The following is a 21,730-nucleotide window of genomic DNA, read 5'->3' on the forward strand; positions in this document are numbered from 1 at the left end:
ATACACTGAGTAAGGGAGTGCATGGGGAGTAGGTCATCAAATGATAGGGATATGTACAGTTGTGAATCATCTGCATAATTATGGTAATTTATTTTGTATTTCTTTACAATATGTGCAAGTGGGAGCATATAGAGGTTAAACAATATTGGGCCCAGAATTGAACCTTGGGGCACTCCACATATTATATCCACTTTGTTTGACACAAAATCTCCAATGGACACAAAGAACTGCCTGTCCTGTAGGTAGGTTTGAAATGGTTGGAAATGGGCCTGTAGTTGGCAATAACTGTTGCATCGAGATTGCTCTTCTTCAGGAGTGGTTTAATGACAGCTGTTATAAATGCTGCAGGGAATATACCTGATTGAAGAGAGCCGTTTAAAATTTCTAATACCTCATGTGCTCGGCAGTTAAAAACTGTTTTAAAAAATGTGGTTAGGGGGGGGTCCAGGCAGCAGGTGGAGGACCTGAGCTGACCAACAATATCATCCAGTCTTTTTATGTCTAAGGCCATGAAGTGAGACATGGCAGCAGTCATATTACTGGAGAACTGGAGGGTAGGTTCATTTCTGGATGTTGAGGCACTAATATTCTGTCTGGTAGCTATAATTTTGTTAATGAAGAATGTAGCGAACTCCTCACATTTTTCAGTGGAGAGCATCTCTGACGGGGTTGTAGATGGTGGATTAGTAAGTCGATCAACAGTGGAGATGAGCACTTTACTATTGCTGAGGTTTTCATTAATGATTTTAGAGAAGAAAGATTTTCTGGCCTGCTAAATTTCTATATTGTATTGATTGAGTCAATCCTTGTAAATTTCCTGATGAACCTGAAGTTTTATTTTCTCCATTTTCGTTCTGCCTGGCAACACTCTCTCTGAAGCTGCCTAATTACTACTCCATTTCTCCAGGAGGCTTTTTGTTTTTAGTTTTAATAGGTGCAGTCTTATCAATGACATTTTGTATTTTGGAGTTGAAGCAGTTCACAGGGTCCTCAGTTGATGATGCCATGAACAGTTGGTATCAGGTATAAGGTTACAATGGTATTATTGTTAATGATACGTTTTTTACTTGTTTGGGTAGCCCTCTGTTGTACAGGAAGAGCAGATACGTCAAAGAAAATGCAACAGTGATCTGAAATAGCAACATCCATGACATAGGGTACAGTGATATTTAGTCCTTTTGATATGACTAAGTCCAGAGTATGCCCCTTATTGTGGGTGGGTCCAGAAACATGCTGAGTGAGATCAAATGCCTCCAATAGACTTATGAAGTGTTGAGAATCCGGATCTGTTTGATTGTCAACATGAATATTAAAATCACCTGAGATAATTATAAAATCATAATCAGTGGAGACCTTGGACAGTAGCTCAGAGAATTCGTCAAGAAAGTGACATTTAGATTTTGGTGGCCGATAGACAGCGGTGATTAAAATCCGGGCACTACAGTTTATAGATATAGCAAGGTGTTCAAAAGACGTGAATTCTCCGAGGAGGATTTCCTTGCAGGTCAGAGAAGAGGGCAGTTAATCCACCGCCTCTCTTATCAGCTCTAGTGGTCTGGATGAATTTGAAATTAGGAGGTGCTGTCTTAATGAGTGCGACTGTGCCATTTCTATCCAGCCAGGTCTCAGTCAGTAGAGAGAAATCCAGGTTATGGGTACTTACTGTATAAACTCATTAACTAAAAATGACTTGTTAGTTAGTGACCTGACGTTTAATAAAGCCATTTTTATTGTTCTAGGTGCATGGCTTTGCGGGGTACTGATAGCTTGAGTCCGAACCGGTAGTAAATTGTTTAGATTCATGTATTTTAGAAGAAAGTGAAGCAGAGTGGCAATCATTAATGTCAGAGTGGATCGGACAGCAGTCTGATCTCATTTCAGAGTTACTTCACAACAGGAAACAAGTTGACTATACAGTAACTGGCACAGAAGTGCGCAAACCACTTTTTCATTTTTAAAGATACAATAAAATAAATACATGGCTCTACAAGCTTGGTTATAATATCCCCATTACTGTTTCTCAAATATTTATTGTAGTAGTGGTTATATTTTATAAAATATATTTGACTTATTTTTATGTTTTATTCCTCAAAAACATAACACCCTTTTTCTCTGAGAACATTTGAGTCTTGCTGTCCTGTACATGGAATGGCTGTTTCTTATAATGTGGCAGCTAAATAAAGTATCAAATTTGGGATTAAAAAAAATATAAAAATCTTACAGATTACCAATTCAACAAGTGATCCTGACTTCTCAAAGAGGTGCTGCATTGCTGCAATCTCGGTGGTGCAGTGTTGAAAAGTAAATACTTCTTTACATTGCTTAAGTAAATTTTTCCGGTGTCTGTACTTATACTGAAGTATATTCAGTTTCAGAGACTTTCATCGAAAGCAAATATATACCATTTACTCTTCACCGATACTATTCTATTGTAAAGTGTCATGAGGATCTGCGTGATCTGCTATGACAAGTATGTGTACTTTAAATATTCTAAGTACATTTAAGAGCAAGTACCTATATACTTAGCAGTGCTCGACAGTAACGCTTCAAGTTGGTCGAATTGGTTGCCAGCCTTAACGGCAGTAATTATGTGTCAGGGCATTTGTACTTTTATTGAAGTAAAAAATATATATATTCTATATTAAAAAAAATATACTATATAAATATATAAAAAAATATATTCTAATATCATTTCTGTAGGACTATTCAACTCTTTTTTCTAATTGTAAATACAAAAAAAACAAATACAAAGATAAAAAATGTCATAATAAAATGATAGGAACGAGTTCTTCATGTGATTTGCTTCGTACAAAAAAACTTCTGAACTTATTTTAGGGAGTATTACATTTGGAGTAAAAATAGAGGACAAGAGGGTGGAATTGTTGATTAACATTTAATAAATTTTCTCTAAATCCTTCATTCAGGAATGCATTAAATTATCTTCGTTATTCTCAGCTTACAATTTAATACGACCCCATTTTCATGTCTCGTTTCTGTATTATTATAATTAGTAGTAGTAGTAGTAGTAGTAGTAGTAGTAGTAATTATATCCACGTTGAGTATATTGTTTTAAATCTTAAATCGTACTTGTGAATTCTAAGTTATACACCGCAATAAGTTTCACATGCCTTTATTGTTGTACATTTAATTTTAAGATTTAATAAAATAGAAAAAATAAAAAACAACAGCCAGCTGAGGGAGAATTGCATTTGCAGGTGATACTGAGAAAACACGAAGATCTACCACTTAAAACCCGTTAAGTTCACAAATACAAATAAGACGTAAATCTCGGGGTGGGGGTGGAAGGTTTTCATTTATCAAACTAATGCCACCAAACAAACATTACCTTTCGGCTCTTCAAGCTGTTTATTGAATGTAGTAATGGTTCCCAGTTTGAATACACCACTAAATGTAGATTGCACAGTACGGGCCACGTCCCATGCTGTGTATGTGTACGTCAGTATACGATTAACCATGCGGCTCCCGACCCACCACCATTGTCCTTCGAGATTCACTTTCACTTTCTAGCTTTCGCAGCCAGTAACATCCGCAGCCCGCACCCAGCTCCCCCTTTCTCTGCCTCCCGAGACGCGCCCACCGCCGCCCAACTGCAACACTTCACCGCGGAGCAGCGCCAACGTCCGAGGGGAGTGACGCCACAAGTCCTGCGCGCGTGCACGGGAGAACCGGGTAGGTGCGCGCGACGGCGACGACGTGGTGGTCGTTCGCCGGCCGATGACGTCACGTAAAAGAAAAGAAAAGAAAAGAAAGCCCCGTAAAAACTGTTTAGTTTCGACCAAAAACTCATGATAGTAATATAGAATGTCCGCCCAACAATCACTCGCAGACACATTGTAGATTAATAAACATTTTAATGCTATTATAACCAAATACTGTTACTATTAGTACCCAATAGTATTACTATTGCGTAACGTTTGTGCACACAGACCAACGTGAACAGTTCAATAAACGTCGAAAAAAAGGTTCCAGAATGATTGGGTTAGCTGATTAATGAGCGAAGAACACGGTGAGAATGACAACTCGCTATTCAGGTACGAACCCCTGAATACAGAAAGTCAGCTAAACTCATGTTAAACCCTATTTATTCCCTCTTTCAACTTTGCTGGTCCACTCTAATGGGGAGTTTTGGTGCATTATTCCAACTCACGGACAGGTTGTGTTGCTATTTTCTAAGGTGTGGGTTGAGGGTCCTTGTTAGATTAATATTGTGACTAGCAAAGCAATGGTTAATTACTTTCCCCCACTAGTTAAATGACAGGATCATCCAAGGTTAACAATGTATATGAATGAGTACTTTGCACTTAGAAATATTAAGAGAATGATATAAAACTATCCCATTACGTCTTCCAACTATCGTTTTAATTTCCAATGTTATCTTTGTTATCCAATGTTAATGTTAAATTTTAACTTTTAGGCAATGATCAGGCACTTTCCATCAAGACACTTTCCACCAAGACTTATCTCTTCTGTAAAGATCTGTAGATGTTGATCTACAATAATCACCAAGAGTTGAATAAATGACATCCTACAAATGCTCCTTTAGAATTTTTCCAGTTGTCTCAAGAAATGATTTGTCAATAATCAAAATATGTCTGCGTCGGCATTCCTGCGGTCGAGATAGGATTTGTAAGTTCCGTGCACTTGCGTTTTTATTTGGCGAAATTTAACAATAATTGGACGATATTTTTAACACTAAAATATATCCCTGTCAATAGTACAATCCTATTCTAATACAGTCATTTATAAAGGTTTATTTACTATGGATTCATCAGATTTTCTTCTTCGGTACTTTGCTCTGAGAAATCTGGTCACTGAGTGGTTTTATTGGTGCCTCAATTATTTAAATGCATAATTTATTTATTCTATTTGGATTGTTGCCAGCTGCGCATGTGCAAAGGTCGACAACATTGTAATTATTAATGCCTTTAACAGTCATTTTACAAAGTTCCACCAACCAATCAACCACTGACACAATAGATTTTGAAACATTTTATTTTATTATAACCCATGACTGTAACCATTAGTAAGAGGCCTTTTATTCACACAGTCCACTCATTTACAGTTAAATAAGCATTAAAAAAAAAGATCTTAAAACTGCACATTGACAAAAATCACGTGGTGTGTAAAAGCAGTAATCCTGGGATATTAAATAAATTCCACCGGGCCATCAAAACATCTACTCACATATCTGTCCGGTACGTTTAAGCACCAGACCCAAAGCTAAGGAAAGACAAGAGGCTGCACAAGTGAAAACAAAACATCTACATCTCAAACTGTAGGCACCTAAAAACAAAGCTCCTGCGTTATTACTGTAGTTGCAAGTGAGATGGGGGGGGGGGGGGGGGGGGCTTTGTCTCCCAAAGTGCTCATTCCCTCGTACTTGGTCACATTTCAAACGTCCTTGTTTATCTTAAGTACACAGTGGAGTAAGAACGAGGCACGGTGGATTGATGGGTTAATCTTAATCTCACCAATTGGTGCGCTTTAGCCGACTGCTACAGAGGCCGGAGAGTCGGGGCTTAGAGGAGAGATGTGTTGTGGGAAAACAAAGGGAAAAGGGAAAAGAGGTAGAAAAAGGTTGCACGAATGAAGCAGTGCCTCCGGTGGACAGCTTGGGAAACAATCACCCCCCCAATAATTGTCAAACCTGAGTTTAGATAAAGAAGCCACAGTGAGATCCGGAGGTTATAAGGTACACATATTCATTCATTTATTTCAAACTGTTATATTACGGTACTATTACTGTAATATTGTGTTTAGTAAGACTTGGTTCAGCCACCTTTTGTTGTTACTACTACATCGCTGCTCAACGGGATTTATATCAATATACAGAAATAGGCTCTCGAGCAATACATTCCTGTTAGAAAAAACAGTTACAGAGCCAGTGTTACACAGCTCCCCAGAAGGATTTGCATTGATTTTTGAATTGCATTGACAAAGATGCACTAAACAAAACACCTTGAGACGAAGCACAGACGCTTGGCAAGATGTGGACTCTAAACTCCTGTTAAGCAGTAACTGTCAGCAGAGACACCGAGAAAAGGCCTCTCCTGTAGACATACAAGACAAAAGCCATGTTTCCTCCATGACCATCAAAACACTAAATATGTCATGATTGCAAGTAACAACTTGTGCCGCGCATCATTTCCGTCTTCTTCGTAGGAGAGTCAGTTCAGTCAACAGCACCTGTGATGAATGACGGATCGGGGGAAGGTAGTCTTGGAAGCGCCTCAAGATGGTGAAAGGTTACACCAACACACAGAGAGACCGCGGGGAACAGTTGTTCACCATTCCAAGCTTATCTTGCCAGATCACGGTCTGACTCCAAAGGCAACCAACCTTATCAGACCCATGAGGGGGCTGTTGTTCAAAAAAACCCCAAATATTCAGACGGTTAGAGAACTAGCCTGGATGCTGGTGGCTGAGAACATACTTCCAGGGATTTAAGGGCAGAATGCCAAACCCCCCACCAGCTTCCTTGCAGAGTGACTCAATAACTGGATGTTTTTAAACCAAATCTATTGACAACCATCCCACATACTTGGATTTAGAACTTTTTGAACATGGCAAAAATAAGAAAAAAACTAAAACGTGACATTCAGGAGTATACATATATATATATAAAAATTTGCACCTGGTCTTCCCTTCCTCATCTCCTTTATTCCTTACCATGACCTGTATACACATACATGCAACTCAGGGTTCTTTTGTTAAAAAATCTGCGTGTAAACTCAAGGATTGGATTGATTAATCTTATTCGGCGAAATAGGAAGATACAAGGTCTATCAAGAGATAGATTGTAATCTGGATGTCATTGTCGCCTTAAATATGGGCTTTCCTCCAAAGATCATGACTTTCCTCAATAGATGTAGATTCATGTTAATTATCTGCGTATAACATTTTTTGAAATTTTTTATTATTATTATTTTTTTTTTAGACGGCTGGTCCCCAAAATTACCATTTGACTTTAAGATGGCCACAGAAACGGATGCCATAAATGAAGCCCCTGACAGCGATGATTAGGAGACGGCCGAACTCATCAACCCCCATCACCAAGATAGTTTGGGATTGAGCCCAATCTTGGAAAAATGGATTTGTGCTGAAGGAAGGAGAAACCATACAATAGTATCAAGCCCCCAATTAAAACTCTGCCACACAGACCACATTTCAAATGGCGATACCGTTGCAACCAGCCTCTGCAGTGAAGACAGGAGCCCACAATAACCGACCCATCTTGCCTACGGTGATGCATCATGATGATGTGAAATAAACCAGTAAGGACATGTAGAAAACCCAGATAAGCATGCCATTAAAATTGCGGTCATAATATTTTTTCACTCAGTGTACTGTATGTCTGACAAAGTGTTGCGTTGAGATGGGGTTATGGTTTGAGGGTGGTGGGTGCACAGTAATTTTACATCCTCATGTCTTGGCTGGGAATGTGAAAAATGGCCACCCGTGTTCAGAGCGTCTTCTTGGAATGTGGCTGGGCCTGGCTTTTGGAGGAAGAGGAAGCAGCGAGAAGAGCCAGGATATCCTGGAGAGCCCGGCAAATCTGAGCCCCGAACCGATGGGAGTCCTAGAGGGGAGGGCGGGTAGAGAAGAGACGGGGAGCAAGAGGGAGAGGGACTGTAAATAATTGTAATTATGGAGGTTAGTGGACCTTGAAATGGTTCACTGAGTTGATCACTTCAACTACGAACCTTGTTTTCAAAAGGATGAAATATCAGAAAGGTCCATTCGACTCCGAAGTGCATTAAATGACTGAAGTGAGTAAAATTGACTCCAAGTGCCTGACTGAACTTACCGTCTCACTGCAGGAGTGTTTTGAAGACACATGGAAGTTGATCATATCTTCGCCTACTATGATGTAGGAGACTCCGTAGCCATCGTCTGCGACCTGCCATGAGATCAGAAATGGTCTTGTTAATTAATCAATTGTTTAGTCGTCGTCGTCATTGTCGTCGCAGTAGTTTATCCTGCACCCTGACGTCATTCCTCATTTGATGGCAGGCCATGGTTCATACACGGTGCTTCAAGCCTTCAAAATGTAAAATAAATGTTAAATTCTTAATTTTAAATGAGTCAATTTCCCTTTATTTTTAACAAAAAAAAAAGTTATGTACTTGTTCATGCAAAGTGTTCTGTCATATATACACTATATTGTATATATGACAGTGAGGATTATTGTATATTTCAACTTTTTTGGTCTGACTCGAGGCAGGGAGTTTTCTTCATGTTTGGTTTGTCTTACAAAGGAGCCCTGTCATGACATGTTCCATCTGGCCCTGGCTCATTCCACCTAGCCTCATCTCTGCAATAAACTGGTGTTAACAACCCCCCCGTCGTCTGTGTCTCTGTGCCGGAGGTCCCCGGACATGCCACTTGGGTAGCATGTGGTGGTGAAACTGCCACAGTGGCGCCCAATGTGGGGCTCCGGCACGTGTACGTGTGTGTGTGTGTGTGTGTGTGTGTGTGTGTGTGTGTGTGTGTGTGTGTGTGTGTGTGTGTGTGTGTGTGTGTGTGTGTGTGTGTGTGTGTGTGTGTGTGTGTGTGTCTCTCACAGGTCCAAAACCCCCGCCCAGGGATATGAACTCAGGGTGGTTCTTTAGGTCAAAAAGTTCCATCTGCTGAACTGGAGTTTGGCTGGTGGAGAGACGCCACGGCTCTGACAGCACCTGACCAAAGAGGGATGAATGAGATACAAAGACATGAAAAGTGTGAGGAGGGTACGATGATGAGTATGATGACTATGATGAGGTACGATAGGAGCCATAGCGCCACAGCGGTTCCTTCGGCTTTGCCTCGGGGGATGTGGGTAGGGTTGAGATTTTGGGAGGGGTTCCAAAATCAAAGGAACAGACGAGTTGTGCCGTTTCAACAGGGCATGTCTGCACCTGGTTTTCCCCGCGTTAATCTGGAGGCAGTTCCGCTGGCACCAGTCCACAAAGTCCAGAGTGAGTTCTCTGCACTCCCTGTCGTCCTCATCTGTGATGAGGCCAACGATTGCAGAGTCATCAGAGAACTTCTGCAGGTGACAGCTGGTTGAGCTGTACATGAAAAATCTGCAGTGTAGAGGGTGAAGAGGGAAGGTGCCAAGACCGTTCCTCGCGGGGCCCCCGTGCTGCAGATGACCATGTCAGACTCACAGTTCTGAGACCTCACGTACTGTGGCCGGTCCGTGAGAATGTCCAGGATCCAGGAAGACAGGTGATGGTCCACTCCTGTGTACTGCAGCTTGTCCCTCAGAAGCACAGGCTGAATGGTGTTGAAAGCACTTGAGAAACCAAAGAACATAATCCTCACAGTGCTCCCAGGTTTCTCCAGGTGAGAGAGAACTCGATGTAGCAAGAAGATGACGGCGTCGTCCATCCCGATGCCAGGCTGGTAGGCAAACTAGAGTGGGTCGATTGATGATCTCCCCAGGGTGCGGAGATGCACAAGGACCAGCCTCTCCAGGGTCTTATTGAAATGTGACTGATACGGTATAAATAATTTTCGGACACCGGGCCTTGTTTTATGACAATGGCGTAAAAGTGCAATTGCAATCAGAAACTGTAGGGGCACCAAATCCCAAAAGTTACATAGTGCTGCTTTAACACCCTTTATGTGGCATTGTAGATTGTGAGCACAGAAAAATGTTTTGCAAGCGCATAAATTATTTGAGGAAACAAAAATCTATTCTATGCACAATAAATGTATTTGCATGTTTGCTATTATCCGTAATAAGGTGCAATACTCATATGCCCTCTCAAACTCTTGCTTAGTGCGCTCACATCGTCTCTCTCATTTAAGACTAAATTAATAATGTCTTAAATTCAACAAAGTAGGTAAGCGCAGGTAAGTATGAAGGTTAAGAACTATGTATTTGGTACAGTGCAGAGGTAAGTGTTACACAGGTTATGAACTAGATGGTTCTACGAACTGATCCTTCCGGTCATACAGTGAGATATGCCATTAGGAACTGTAATAAATGTAACCATTACTTTTTTCCAAATAACTTCCGACAGGTAGGTACAAGGTTATTTTGTATTTCTACTATAGAAGTAGGTATGAAGGTAAGTATAATGTGAGCCGAGCTCATCTAGAATAGGAAAGTATTCGGCTCAGCGGGGGGCTTAAGGTTTATAACATCTGAAATGTTGACTCTGATGCAGAAGAACTTCACTAATTTTGCCAAAACTAAGTAAATGGAAAAAAAAAATCTGTTAATGGCTTTTTTGAATTTAAGATTTAATGAAGAAATTGTTAAATTATAAATGAATTACTTTTAAGGCCTAATATTATGGAAACTAAATTTAAGACACCTAGAGACACGCGTGTTTATAATGAAATGAATGCAAAGACAAAAACACTATAATGGCCGCAAAGCACATCCCTGCATAGCGTCAACTTCAGTGTACCTGCCCACTCTCTCAATAAGATGAGTAATATCAGTAAGTTAAGGCCCACTCACTTAAAGGTCACCAATTATACTCCCTTTCAGCAAGTTAATATACAGGTCTCTGAGGTCTCGGAAACATGCATTTGCCTAAGTTTTGCAGAAAATGCAAATGAACTGCTGCTGCTCCCCATGCTCGGAACTGGTTGTGGCTTTCCGGCCGTGCCTCCTTAATACCATGGTTACGGTGAGCGTTTACCCCCCATGAAAACAACTGATATGGTTGTACGGCTGTATACTGTTCTGTGTACTCGTATCACGCGCAAACGGGTGTTTATGTGCGCGGGTTGTGAGACGAATTAAACGCCATACTGTCAACAGAAACGCAGGAGTTCAACCGTACACGTTTGATCCAGAGCAAAGGAGAGGCTCCTGCAGAAGTTCAAACACTGAAAGCAGCAGGACGCGTCTGAATGGTTAGTTAACAATTGTTTTCAACTTTTTTCAACTGCAGCTGCAGCTAAAACACTCATACACACCATGTTATCAGGGTGGTGGCAGATTTCCTTCAATTCAGTTTAGATTTCCCTTACAGGACTCGACAAGAGGAAATTGTAATGGAAGTAACAATCAATTCCAAGGCCTTTTTGGCCACACAGGGTTCAGCTTTATATTGGCCCCAGCCCAAAACAAGCTTACCTCTTTGAGGAAGGGCGAGTCCACCCCCAGGTATTTGGAGACAACGTACAGGCAGAAGAGATGCCGGTCAATTCCGGCCCCTGTCATGGCCAGCCGGTAAAGGTTCTGGTGCTTCTCAGACGCCTGTCTGAACAGCCGGCGGCACTGTTCCGCCCCCTGTCGAACACAACCAAAGTGACCAGACTTATGTGATAGCACAAACACAGATACCCCAGGGGGGAAAAAAAAATACACAAATTGTCCGACTGGCAGTAGGTTACAACAGGCATTGACATTAGGAAGCTTATGAGTCAAAGGAAGAATACAAAACCCCAACTAAATGTTTTCAGGTCAGTGAGCATTCCCATTATATTTTGGATTCGGCGGAGTGGTCTAAGATGTATTGAATAGGCTGACACCCGATAAGCTGAAACGACTCAACTCAAAATACATTTTGATTTCAAGAATTGTTCTAAATGCACTTTCGAAACAAAGTGAAACATTTGAGTGAGCTATGTTCACCTAATGCCCCATAAAACCTGCACAACTTATAAAATGTGAATCTGTTGATACAAAGGTGTACGTTTACTGTTCATTTTGGAAGTTTATTGCCAACATTCAGTTTACATTTTTGAATTTAATACTTATCATTAGGGTTTATTGTCAATTACCATTTTCTTCTTCTCTTTAGGTTTATCTTTCTGGTTCAGTCACGTTTATTTCAAGCTTTTTTCTTTGGATATTTTTGTTGTTTATCATTTGATTTGGAGTATACTGCCATATTTCTATCATGTACAGTTAACTGTTAGGTTTGATTGTATATTTTCACGTTTTTTCATATATTGCCATTTTCTTTGTTAAATTTTTGTTATATTTATATTGTTTTATTATTATTATTATTATTATTGTTATTGTCTATTTTGATGTGAGCTGCTTTGATGTGAGACACTGTCATTTGATGAATAAAGTAACCATGCAATACAATATACTGTAATAGTATAATCCAGTCACTTCCAGTACTGTACCTCTCCACTCTCCAGGGCCTTGACAAAGGCACAGCTCTCGTTGGAGCAGGAGCGAACCGTCTCCGTCCGGCCCTCCCGGAACAGACGCGTCATGGACGCCTCGTAGGTGAGACAGAAGCCACCGCGGTCCTGGGGGATGAGGGAAGAGTTTGACGCAACAAGGACAGCGTAATCAAGAGCATCAATCTGGATCAATTTATATAATGAAATTAAAATAATACAAATTTCAGGGTGACCACTGTTGTGCATCTTACCCGGTAGTATGCGAGCTGCAGGCTGAGCTGGATGAAGGCGTCAGGGCTGATGCGCAGCTTCTTGATGCGCCCCTTCCCAAAGTCCCTAAAAGGAAAGACGTGACAATCCACGTCGTCCGCCAGCACCCGTGCCACGGCCAGAGAGGTGGCCACCTGCTCCTGAACCTGAGAGAGAAGTAAGAAATGAGGATAACAAGTGAGTGAGATCAATGCTGCTCTACCATGGTCACATCATTTGCAATAATAACAATAATAAATATAGATGCATGCAGCAATACACAGGGTCCATTTTAGTCGTGTAAGTGATGAATTACGTTTTGAAGATTTTCCGTAGTGATACATGGAGCTACACGGAATTGTGAAACTATACGGACATGAAACTACACGGATAGAGCCTGAGAAACATAGGTAATAAATGTTAGTTTTAATTTGTACTTTATTGTATTTTTTCCTAACTATGTAAAATTGAAAATAAGTTAAATAGATGACTTGTCTATATTGCAATACAGACAACATTTATTGAACATTAACATTAATTTGGAATTTGACTTGTTATGGTAGGGCTCATCACTTTTTGATGATTTTTTGTTATAACAACCATCTATTTTTGCCTTTAAACCGATCCTTGTCATTATTATAACTTCCCTTATTGTCTGTAGTAGTCACAGTGACGGAAGTTGACGTTTAGCGTCGTCTGGGTCAATAATGACGTATTTACAGAAGCTTAAGCAGCGAAGTGAAGTTATGTAATTTTAGTGGTGATGCCTTTCCGTGGATTCAATTTCAGATAGGTCGGAAAAGTGTTGGCGTCTTTCTGTGACTAATTACAATTTCATGGCTTCTAGTTTTCGCATCACTCATTCCCACAGTTGGAGTGGACTCGACGTGGTCACGAGTTTCTGTGGATCAGTGTTTTTTAATGGCCAAGTTCTCCGATAGGCTACAATTGTATGACACCGGAAAGCGGTTGACGTCTTTCTGTGACTATTTACAATTTTCAGCATACAAATTTTCCGATTCGTTCCGAGAATATGAAACTCATCATGGACTCGCCGATTTTCTATCTTACAACTGTCGCGAATCCGGCAAGTTAAGGAGTACCCAACGCGCATCTAACACAGTTATATTGGAATACAATGTCTTCCTTTCCAAAAAACGCAAATTAACATTTAAAACCATAATCCACACATTTAAAGTACGTTGGATGATGATGTCACAAAGTGTCCAATTTGTCTTAAGTTTTCGAACACTGAGTGTTGAAGTATGAGATTTTGGTCAAATTGAATCGGTGTTTGACAAATTTCTGCTCCATATGTGGATTGATTGGGACGAAACTTGAACTAAGACATGTTTGCGACATCCTGGTTCTAACGACACATCAATCGTGTCCGTTTGTAGAGCGATCATCCTGTTTGACACTTTTAGCCCAAACATTACGAGTATAATAAAAATCTTGAATTTCAATAATATTTATACTGTACGTAGAGCCCATTTCATATACAAATAAGCGAATTAAAGTAGATACACAACATTTAATTGAAAGGAAATTGAAGCAAAGCAAAATACATTCTTTTACATTCTAAATCTGATTTGGGGTCATCAATTGAGACCATAAAGGATCAAGATCAAATTGTTTTGTTATTTCAATGAGTCTTGGATTTTACCGTCATGGCAACAACAAGTTTGGGATTAACAGCTTGAAATTCTCTAGATTATGCGCTATTATGGGCAGCGATGGGCGATATGAGTTTATCAGTCATACATGTAGGAAACAAACAAAAATAAATAGATCTAAAATAAAAACTAAAAAAAACAGGCACGGGAGCCTGCGCGCACCACTGTCGGGAGGAGAAACAAAAACTCCACGCCAATTCTCTGAGTTAGGTTTTCGTTCATCATTTTCCATAGAAACGAGAAACTAAGGAAACAAAATAGATCTCAATCTTTCTCTATGAGATTATATTTGATATTGCTAATTTTAATAATTTAACCACAAGATTTGCATATAGAAAGGCAGCTACGAGCGGGGACGGAGGGTGATGGACCCCACTTATCAGGCACACTTCTTTTCATTTTTATTTGTTTTAAACGAATGGGTGTCGAGGTAGCAGATTGTGTGGGCAAGATATATTCATGAGGAATTCCTTGTGCACACAGTGGCTCCGCTGTGCTGCTCCGTTTGCCAAGAGCGGCAAAATGCCTAGAACCGGAGTTAAGGGTCCATGTGCCTTTTCTTTTTTTTTTTTTTTAAGCACCTGCCCCTCCAAGTCTCTGTACGGGACTGTAGTGTGGAAGTGAGAGTGAGAGCCTCTGGCCCTCTCTCCCCCCCTCTCCGTTTCACTTTCAGAACACGGTAAACTGCACTTACACCGTTTAAATTCCATATTTTGACTATTGTAATTTCTGGATTCTATATTTTGACGACAGTTACTACTCTACTTTAATTAGTAAAGCCACAAAACAAACTTGTACTTACTGTAGACGAACTGCCCAGCGCCCATATTGGGCTCAGTATTCACAAATTAGCATAGTGCTACTTCATGTTAACTTGTGCATATAGATGTGTATATATTGTTTTTTTACTATATCATTTTCTTATTTGTTTATTGTTGCTGCAACACCTTCATTTCCCTCCAGGGATTGATAAAGTGTCTTTTGGCGGACAAAGGGATAGGAGCATCATTGCAGCTGTGGATGAAAACCATGGCTTAAGTGCAGCCACGCTCACCCTCACACAAACCACAAAGTTGCTAATATTCAGCCCCATTTCCGTATCGTTTGTCACATGTCAACTGCGATGGAGTGAGTCATTACGTCTGCTTTCCACCCCTGCTACACGTTAGCAGGCCTTCTGGCATAGTGTCATCTTTAACTGCTTAGATGCGGACGGAAAGCCAGTCATTCCATCGCCCACTTATCTCTGTTGACACAATGGTTTATTACTGATTCACTTGGGGTATTTTTTTTATTATTATTATTATTTTTTTGTTTTTCTCTCTTCGCTTCATCCCTTGCTGAATTCTCCTTCCTTTACATGCCTCTGCATTTCCTGTACCACCTCAGCAACACAGTTAGTTTAACTACATAAAAATGAATACTGAAAGACTTTGCCCTCTTTGTATCTCTTACTCCAGGGGTCTTCAACCATTTTCCGCCCAAGGGCCCCTTGGTGGATAGAGAAACAGAGCAGGGACCCCAAAGATACCCCATAGTTCTTTTGAGTGTGAATGTTGTGTTTTTGTCATTTTAAGACTGACCTAACATATTTATGATGCCTTATTAACCTAGTTACAGTATATACTCAGTTATGATGCTATGATGTTCCTGTGTGTTTTTATTTTAGATCTTTTACCAGCAATGGACACAGACACCTCATCAGTAGCACTATTACTCACTATTACTGATTTTTATACTTTTTCGTCTGTGTTGATCATTACTATTGGCACAATACACAAGAAGGTTGGCACTTTCCTGGTTTAGATCTTATCTGTCAGTATTCACTACACTAGCGTTTGCAATGGCCACGCCCCCTTACCGTGAAATAAAACAGGTCCTCGCTTATCAACCAATTCACTTAACGACCTGGTTGTAGGAACGGAACTCCGTCATTAAGGGAGTACCTGTATAAATAAACTTGACTTGAACTTGATTAGCTTTATTTACATTAGTTACCTGCTTGTATGGAATATAAAAAAAATAATAATGCAAAACACAACTAAGATACTGTACCATTTTTGTGGGACAGTGCGTAGTGGTGATGCACTGTCCCACAAAAATGTAGCCCGTGCCAACTAGAAAAACAAACATTTTATTTTACATTTATTTGTTTTCCTTTGTTTTCTACATGAATAAAAAAAAAAACTTGTGCAGCCCATGCTGTGTCACGCACAACTCTCCGTTGTTGTCCATTGGTATGGTATTTTATTTTGTAAAATACCATTTACAAAAAGTAGATATTTCAACCGGCTGTTCTATTTTTCTCTCTCGCAATAAAATCTCACTTTCATTCTCACGGTGCCAAAACTGCTGTTGGCACACATGGGGCTTTCTTGCCTCAAAGGTAGGGGGTGTTCTCGGACCAGGAAGAGACTGTTTTTCCCCGCAGTAAGAAAGGTGCGTGGGGTTTGGAGACGGGATCAGACCCCGCAACACGGGCGCTATGCGCAACAAACCTGCCACATTATGGCGGCAGCCGGCACAGGTGCAGACGCTCCGGGCTCTCCCACTGTTTGCCAGCGACCATATGATTTAGCCTTTGGCCCACGAGCCACCTTTTTGTTTAAATCTGTGTTAAAATAATAAATACACGCCAACCAGTGCTGTTTTGCCTTCGCCTGCCCCCCCTCGCTAATCCCCTTGCCCTGGGCCAGAACACACCTCCACAAGTGGCGCCTGAACAAGTTGGAGCAGCTCAAGGCAGAATCCCAGATGCCTTTCCCCCCTGGAATAGATGGTGGCGACCCTCTCCACAATGTAGGAGCGGCAAGCCCTACAGTTCCAAAAAACGGCAGGACCAGGAGGCTTTCTGGGAGAGCCAGCAAGGCATCCAGGTCCTCCTCCGGGAGCGCACCGGACAGGACAAGGAACGACTGCCGGGCCCCCCCGTCCCCCTGCTACAGAAGATAACGGAGGAGGACGATCCCAAGGTGATACTTGCCAGTTTTGAACAGATGGGCGAGATGTTCGGACCGGGAGCGGGCGTGGCGGCCCGTTCCCCTCTTTAAGGGTGAAGCCCAGCTGGTGGCGCATGCCCTACCCCCCGAGCAGCGCTGTCGTCCGGAGGGCGGTGATTGAAAGGGTCGGGAGAACACTAGAGGGCCAACCCCTGCACCTCCGCTCCCTCCCATATGCCAACGCTGACCCGCAGTTCCTGCAGGCCCAGCATGTCCCAAGTGCTAGTCCCAGGCTAGTCCACTGGCTAGTCCCAGAGCGCCATTGAGGCCCCGCTCCTTAGTCGAGAGAATCGCTATGGATCTCATGGGGCCATTAGACAGCAGGGCTCGGGGCTATTGATTTGTATTAGTCCTTGTGGACTATGCAAACAAATAAATACATGGCTGAACCCCCTGTTGTTCGTGGGGCCGGAGGCCCTTTTGAGCTACTGTTTGGCAAGAGACCACGTGGGGTGCTCGACCTGGTTTAGGAAAACTGGCAGGAAGGTCCCAGCACCAGTAAAAACAAGGTTCAGTATATACTGGACCTGAGATCAAAACTACAAGCGTTAGGGCAGGAATCACGGGAGAACTTGCTCCCGCGCCCAGGAACGTCAGCGCCACCTGTACGACAGGGGGTGTCAGTTAAGACAATTCTCACAGGGAGACAAGGTGTTATACCTGGCAGGCTGGAGATCTAACCCGTTAGATGGAGGACTAGTCTGGCCCACTGTACGGTGCTGAGGCCAGGAGACAAACTGTTACCCAGCTCCGTCTCTCCAAGATGGTGAGGGACAGTCTCTTAGCTGTGTTTGCGTTTTTGACACAGAACTCTGGCAGCTGAACACGGATGACTTACTCCTGGCTGGGGCCAAAGAGGAACTCTGAAACTGGGCCAAAGCCATAGGAGTAATGCTTAAATCAGAAGGATGAGAGTAAACTACTTACCTACTTAATAATTCACTTGTTTTGATCATATATATATATAAATGAATAAAGGCCGCTATTATTGAAATATTAGTTATGATACAAAAATACTAGCAAAGGTAGATGAATAGAAATAACTAACCATCTAATTTAACCTGTTATGTCAAGTTCCATAATTTCGAGGCTAGTTGTTTTAGTTTTAAGAACTCCCCAACAAATTGACTAGTCTGGGACTGTCAAGACAGTGTGCATCGATGTGTAATGAAGACAGTTTCTCTCATCTCTCTCACTCCTTGCCTGCCCCCTCTTCTGGCAGAATCTCCAAAATGTCATGTATTGGATGACTGTGAGACAGGTAGGGTACCTCTGAGGGGATGTCCCAGGCCAGTCGCTGGGGGTACGGCAGTGTGCGATCCACGTCGCCCTTGCAGTGTCCATCCTCCGTGTAGCCCAGCTGAAACGCATCGGTGGCCAGGGTGTACTGGAGAGGCAGAGAAACCAATAGAGGCTGTGAGTGTACACACACACAGATAAAACTTTAATGATGTCAAATGCATGTCGGATCGCTGCTGTTTGCGAATAATTTTAAATGCCACAGTGACCTTCCAGTTAGAGATTATGGATGATTCTGTGAGACAGTGGAAAAGGAGCGGATTGTGTTCCTTTCTGAGGAATTGGTTAATGGCCCTGTGAAACAGCTCTCTACAGTATGTAGCTTGAGTACAGATGATTTTCAAGCAACAAGTAATTTTATGCTTAAATATACGGTCAACTGAACATTTCAGTCCCCGAGCCACCATATATCCAAGCGGTTGCATGGCCCAATCCAACCCTTGGAGATAAAAGCTGACACTGGCAATACCACTTGTACCACGCCTGTCAATGATTCTATATTGTATTGTAAGATAACACAATAGAAAATAATAGTTAGTAGAGCTAGTTTTTTATGGCTACTTTCTCTTGTTGGGTTTTTATACCTTAATAATTCATTACTGATGGCTATTTGGCTAGTTTGGGTTTTTCATGATTTATTCAGCACTGTGCAGCTTTATTTATTGATAAATCTGATTATACTGATTATTGATTATACTTAATAGCCTGCCATCAATAGGTCAATAGCACTTTACAGGTTGCCCCTCTAATAGAGTTCAGGCTGTGGCGGAACTCCATTACTGTGGCAACATTAAAAAGGGGGTTCCACAGCATCTGTGTTAGGTTACATATGGTTCACCAAATACAAAGACCATCTGTGATCTAGCTAGCTAAATACCCTAAATACCACTTAATGCGATTGACAATTTTGTATTCCAGTCCCCTCTGTTGCACACATAATCAATGCGCACACACACCTCCCAGAGATGAGCTACTGTGGGTGCATCAGCCCAGGAGTGCTCAGCGTTGAGTCCATTCTTGCCGTTCTTGTAGATTACTATGGAGAACGATTTATCGAACCACCTGAGGGGGAGAGGAACGGAGGGTTAAAAAAGAAATAGGTGATCTTTTCTGACAATTAATCAGAACCAGGAGTTGTGATAAATCCAACCACTGGCTAGAAATATACAATCTTTAACAGCATCCAAAGCTGCTGCTTAACAATAGGTTTATCCATAAAATAAGGTACTTCATTGACAAAATCAAGTCTCATGATATTTTTTGTATGAATACCTTGGTAAGGATCATTTGGGATGGACTATTGTAAGATATTTACGCACAATCTTTAATATATGATATATGATGACCGAGCAGGTAGAGTTGTTTGATTAGAAGAGCTCCAACAGTCCATTTTTGTAAAAAAATTAAAAAAATAAAAATAAAAATAAAATGATTTCACTGTATCAAGATACAACAATAACCAAAATCCCAGACGGTCTCTCTCTCTCTCTCTCTCTCTCTCTCTCTCTCTCTCTCTCTCTCTCTCTCCTCTCTCTACTCTCTCTCTCTCTCTCTCTCTCTCTCTCTCTCTCTCTCTCTCTCTGGAGGGGACGGCTCCAGATGGGGGGACAGGAGGAGCCGTGTTGGAGGAGTTTTTACAAAGCTCCCTCCAAGAAAAGGACGGGGGACCTCCAATGGAGGGTCCTACATGGAGCCATAGCTGTCAACAGCTTTGTTTCTGTTTTTAATCCCACGGTCGCAAATGAATGTCCATTCTGCAAACTGCCAGAGTCCGTGTTTCATTGTTTTGCAGAGTGTGACAGACTTTTAGAGCTTTTTAGTCTTTTAAAGGAAAGTTTTAAGCTCTTTAAGGAGGAGTGGTCCAGAAACTGTTTTATTTTTGGGGCTAGATACTACAGGGCCAACGCAGAGAAATGGCGACTGCTTAATTTTCTAGTAGGGGAAGCGAAGATGGCCATCTACCTCACGAGGAGGAACAAACTGAGGGGAAAGGAGAGTGTTTTAGGAAGAGTGTTTGTAGCGTTGGTCAGGGCCAGAGTCTTGATTGATTTTAACTTTCACAGACTGATGAAGAGTCTGGACGTCTTCATCAAGCTGTGGTGTTTTAACGACGCCATCTGTTCCCTGGTGGAGGACGACCTGTGCTTCCAGTCTGTCTTTAACGTGTAGGACTCTGTTAGTGAACCAAGTGTGTTTGTTGTATTGTCTGTAACTGTGAACTAGAGAAAATGTTTAAATAAAGATGCTTTAAAAATCAAAAAAAATCTCTCTCTCTCTCTCTCTCTCTCTCTCTCTCTCTCTCTCTCTCTCTCTCTCTCTCTCTTCTCTCTCTCTCTCTCTCTCTCTCTCTCTCATCTCTCTCTCTCTCTCTCTCTCTCTCTCTCTCTCTCTCTCTCTCTCTCTCTCTCTCTCTCTCTCTCTCTTCTCTCTCTCTCTCTCTCTCTCTCTCCCTCCCCCCCTTCACCTGTCGTAGCATTTCCCGTGGAGAAGGGACTTGCGTAGCGGTCCAGGTTGCCCACCGGGTCCTCTCCCATCATGCCCTGCTCCTCGTCGTCAAGGGTGACGAAGAAGGCCGCCCTTTCGATGGCATCCAGTGAGCGCTTGTTGATTCCCGAGCTGAAGTACCGCTTCCTCACTTGCGACCAGGGAACCCTACAAACACAGGCAGACACAGAGAGAGACATGCTGTTATCGATGCCATAATGACTTTACGGTCCGACTGAACCAGCATTTGGCATTATGAGATGGCAAATTAAAAGTAGCCTCGATAGCAACCTGTGCCGACAGCATCACAGTGCTAAATCTAACTTGTATTGCATTGGTAATAAGCAATATGACCACGTGATTAACATAATATTATGTTTGTTTATAAACAGACTAATGGAGGCACTAGTGTCTGACAGGCTGTTTACCACCAACCCGGGATCGGCTGCTGAGTGCGACACAGAGTGGTAAAATTCGGTATACCAGTTCGGTCCCGTGTTTGGCTTCATATCAAATCCATTTTAAAATGTTTGTACCGGCCAAACCCTAGTCCATAAAGTTACAATAATGACATAAAACACAATCTGTGGTGAATGACCACTAGTGGTGTAACGGAACGTCGTTGATCCGTACAGATCGCCCCCATGGTTTGGCACGCATGTGAACCGCGGATCAACTGCAAAATCTAGCCATCATAGTGAAATACAGTTTTAATTCCGGTGTTACCTTTTTAAAGTAATAATTCCATAACTCACGACGCAGAGTTTCAGTGGAAAGAAGATAGACAAGACAGATGTGTGCTATGTTTTACTCTGAAGCGCAATGATTGGTTTACGGTACATTGCGCGTTGCTGCTGCTACTGCTACTACTATACCAGGATGACATGAAGAAAATGTCGCCACTATGCATTGGCG

General features: G+C 41.8%; 2 protein-coding genes across 3 annotated transcripts in view; both read right to left on the minus strand.

Annotated features, from left to right (window-relative positions):
• LOC307237142 (uncharacterized protein) overlaps positions 1-3,484 on the minus strand; it is a 28,676-nt gene extending 25,192 nt beyond the window's left edge. For both annotated transcript variants that reach the window (XM_080009791.1, XM_080009792.1), the window contains exon 1: positions 3,347-3,484. The gene's annotated coding sequence lies outside the window, so the exon portion shown is untranslated. The remainder of the gene's footprint in view (positions 1-3,346) is intronic.
• Positions 3,485-5,043: 1,559 nt separating this feature from the next.
• cpt1a2b (carnitine palmitoyltransferase 1A2b) overlaps positions 5,044-21,730 on the minus strand; it is a 44,185-nt gene continuing 27,498 nt past the window's right edge. The window contains 10 exon segments of the mRNA XM_080009364.1: positions 5,044-7,600; positions 7,829-7,921; positions 8,586-8,699; positions 11,102-11,257; positions 12,106-12,234; positions 12,360-12,524; positions 18,303-18,419; positions 19,288-19,393; positions 20,796-20,829; positions 20,832-20,983. Of these exon segments, the coding sequence (XP_079865490.1) occupies positions 7,484-7,600; positions 7,829-7,921; positions 8,586-8,699; positions 11,102-11,257; positions 12,106-12,234; positions 12,360-12,524; positions 18,303-18,419; positions 19,288-19,393; positions 20,796-20,829; positions 20,832-20,983 (1,183 nt within the window). The 3' untranslated portion in view covers positions 5,044-7,483.

Source organism: Zeus faber (genome assembly GCF_960531495.2).
Source record: "Zeus faber genome assembly, chromosome: 11".
NCBI lineage: Eukaryota > Metazoa > Chordata > Actinopteri > Zeiformes > Zeidae > Zeus > Zeus faber.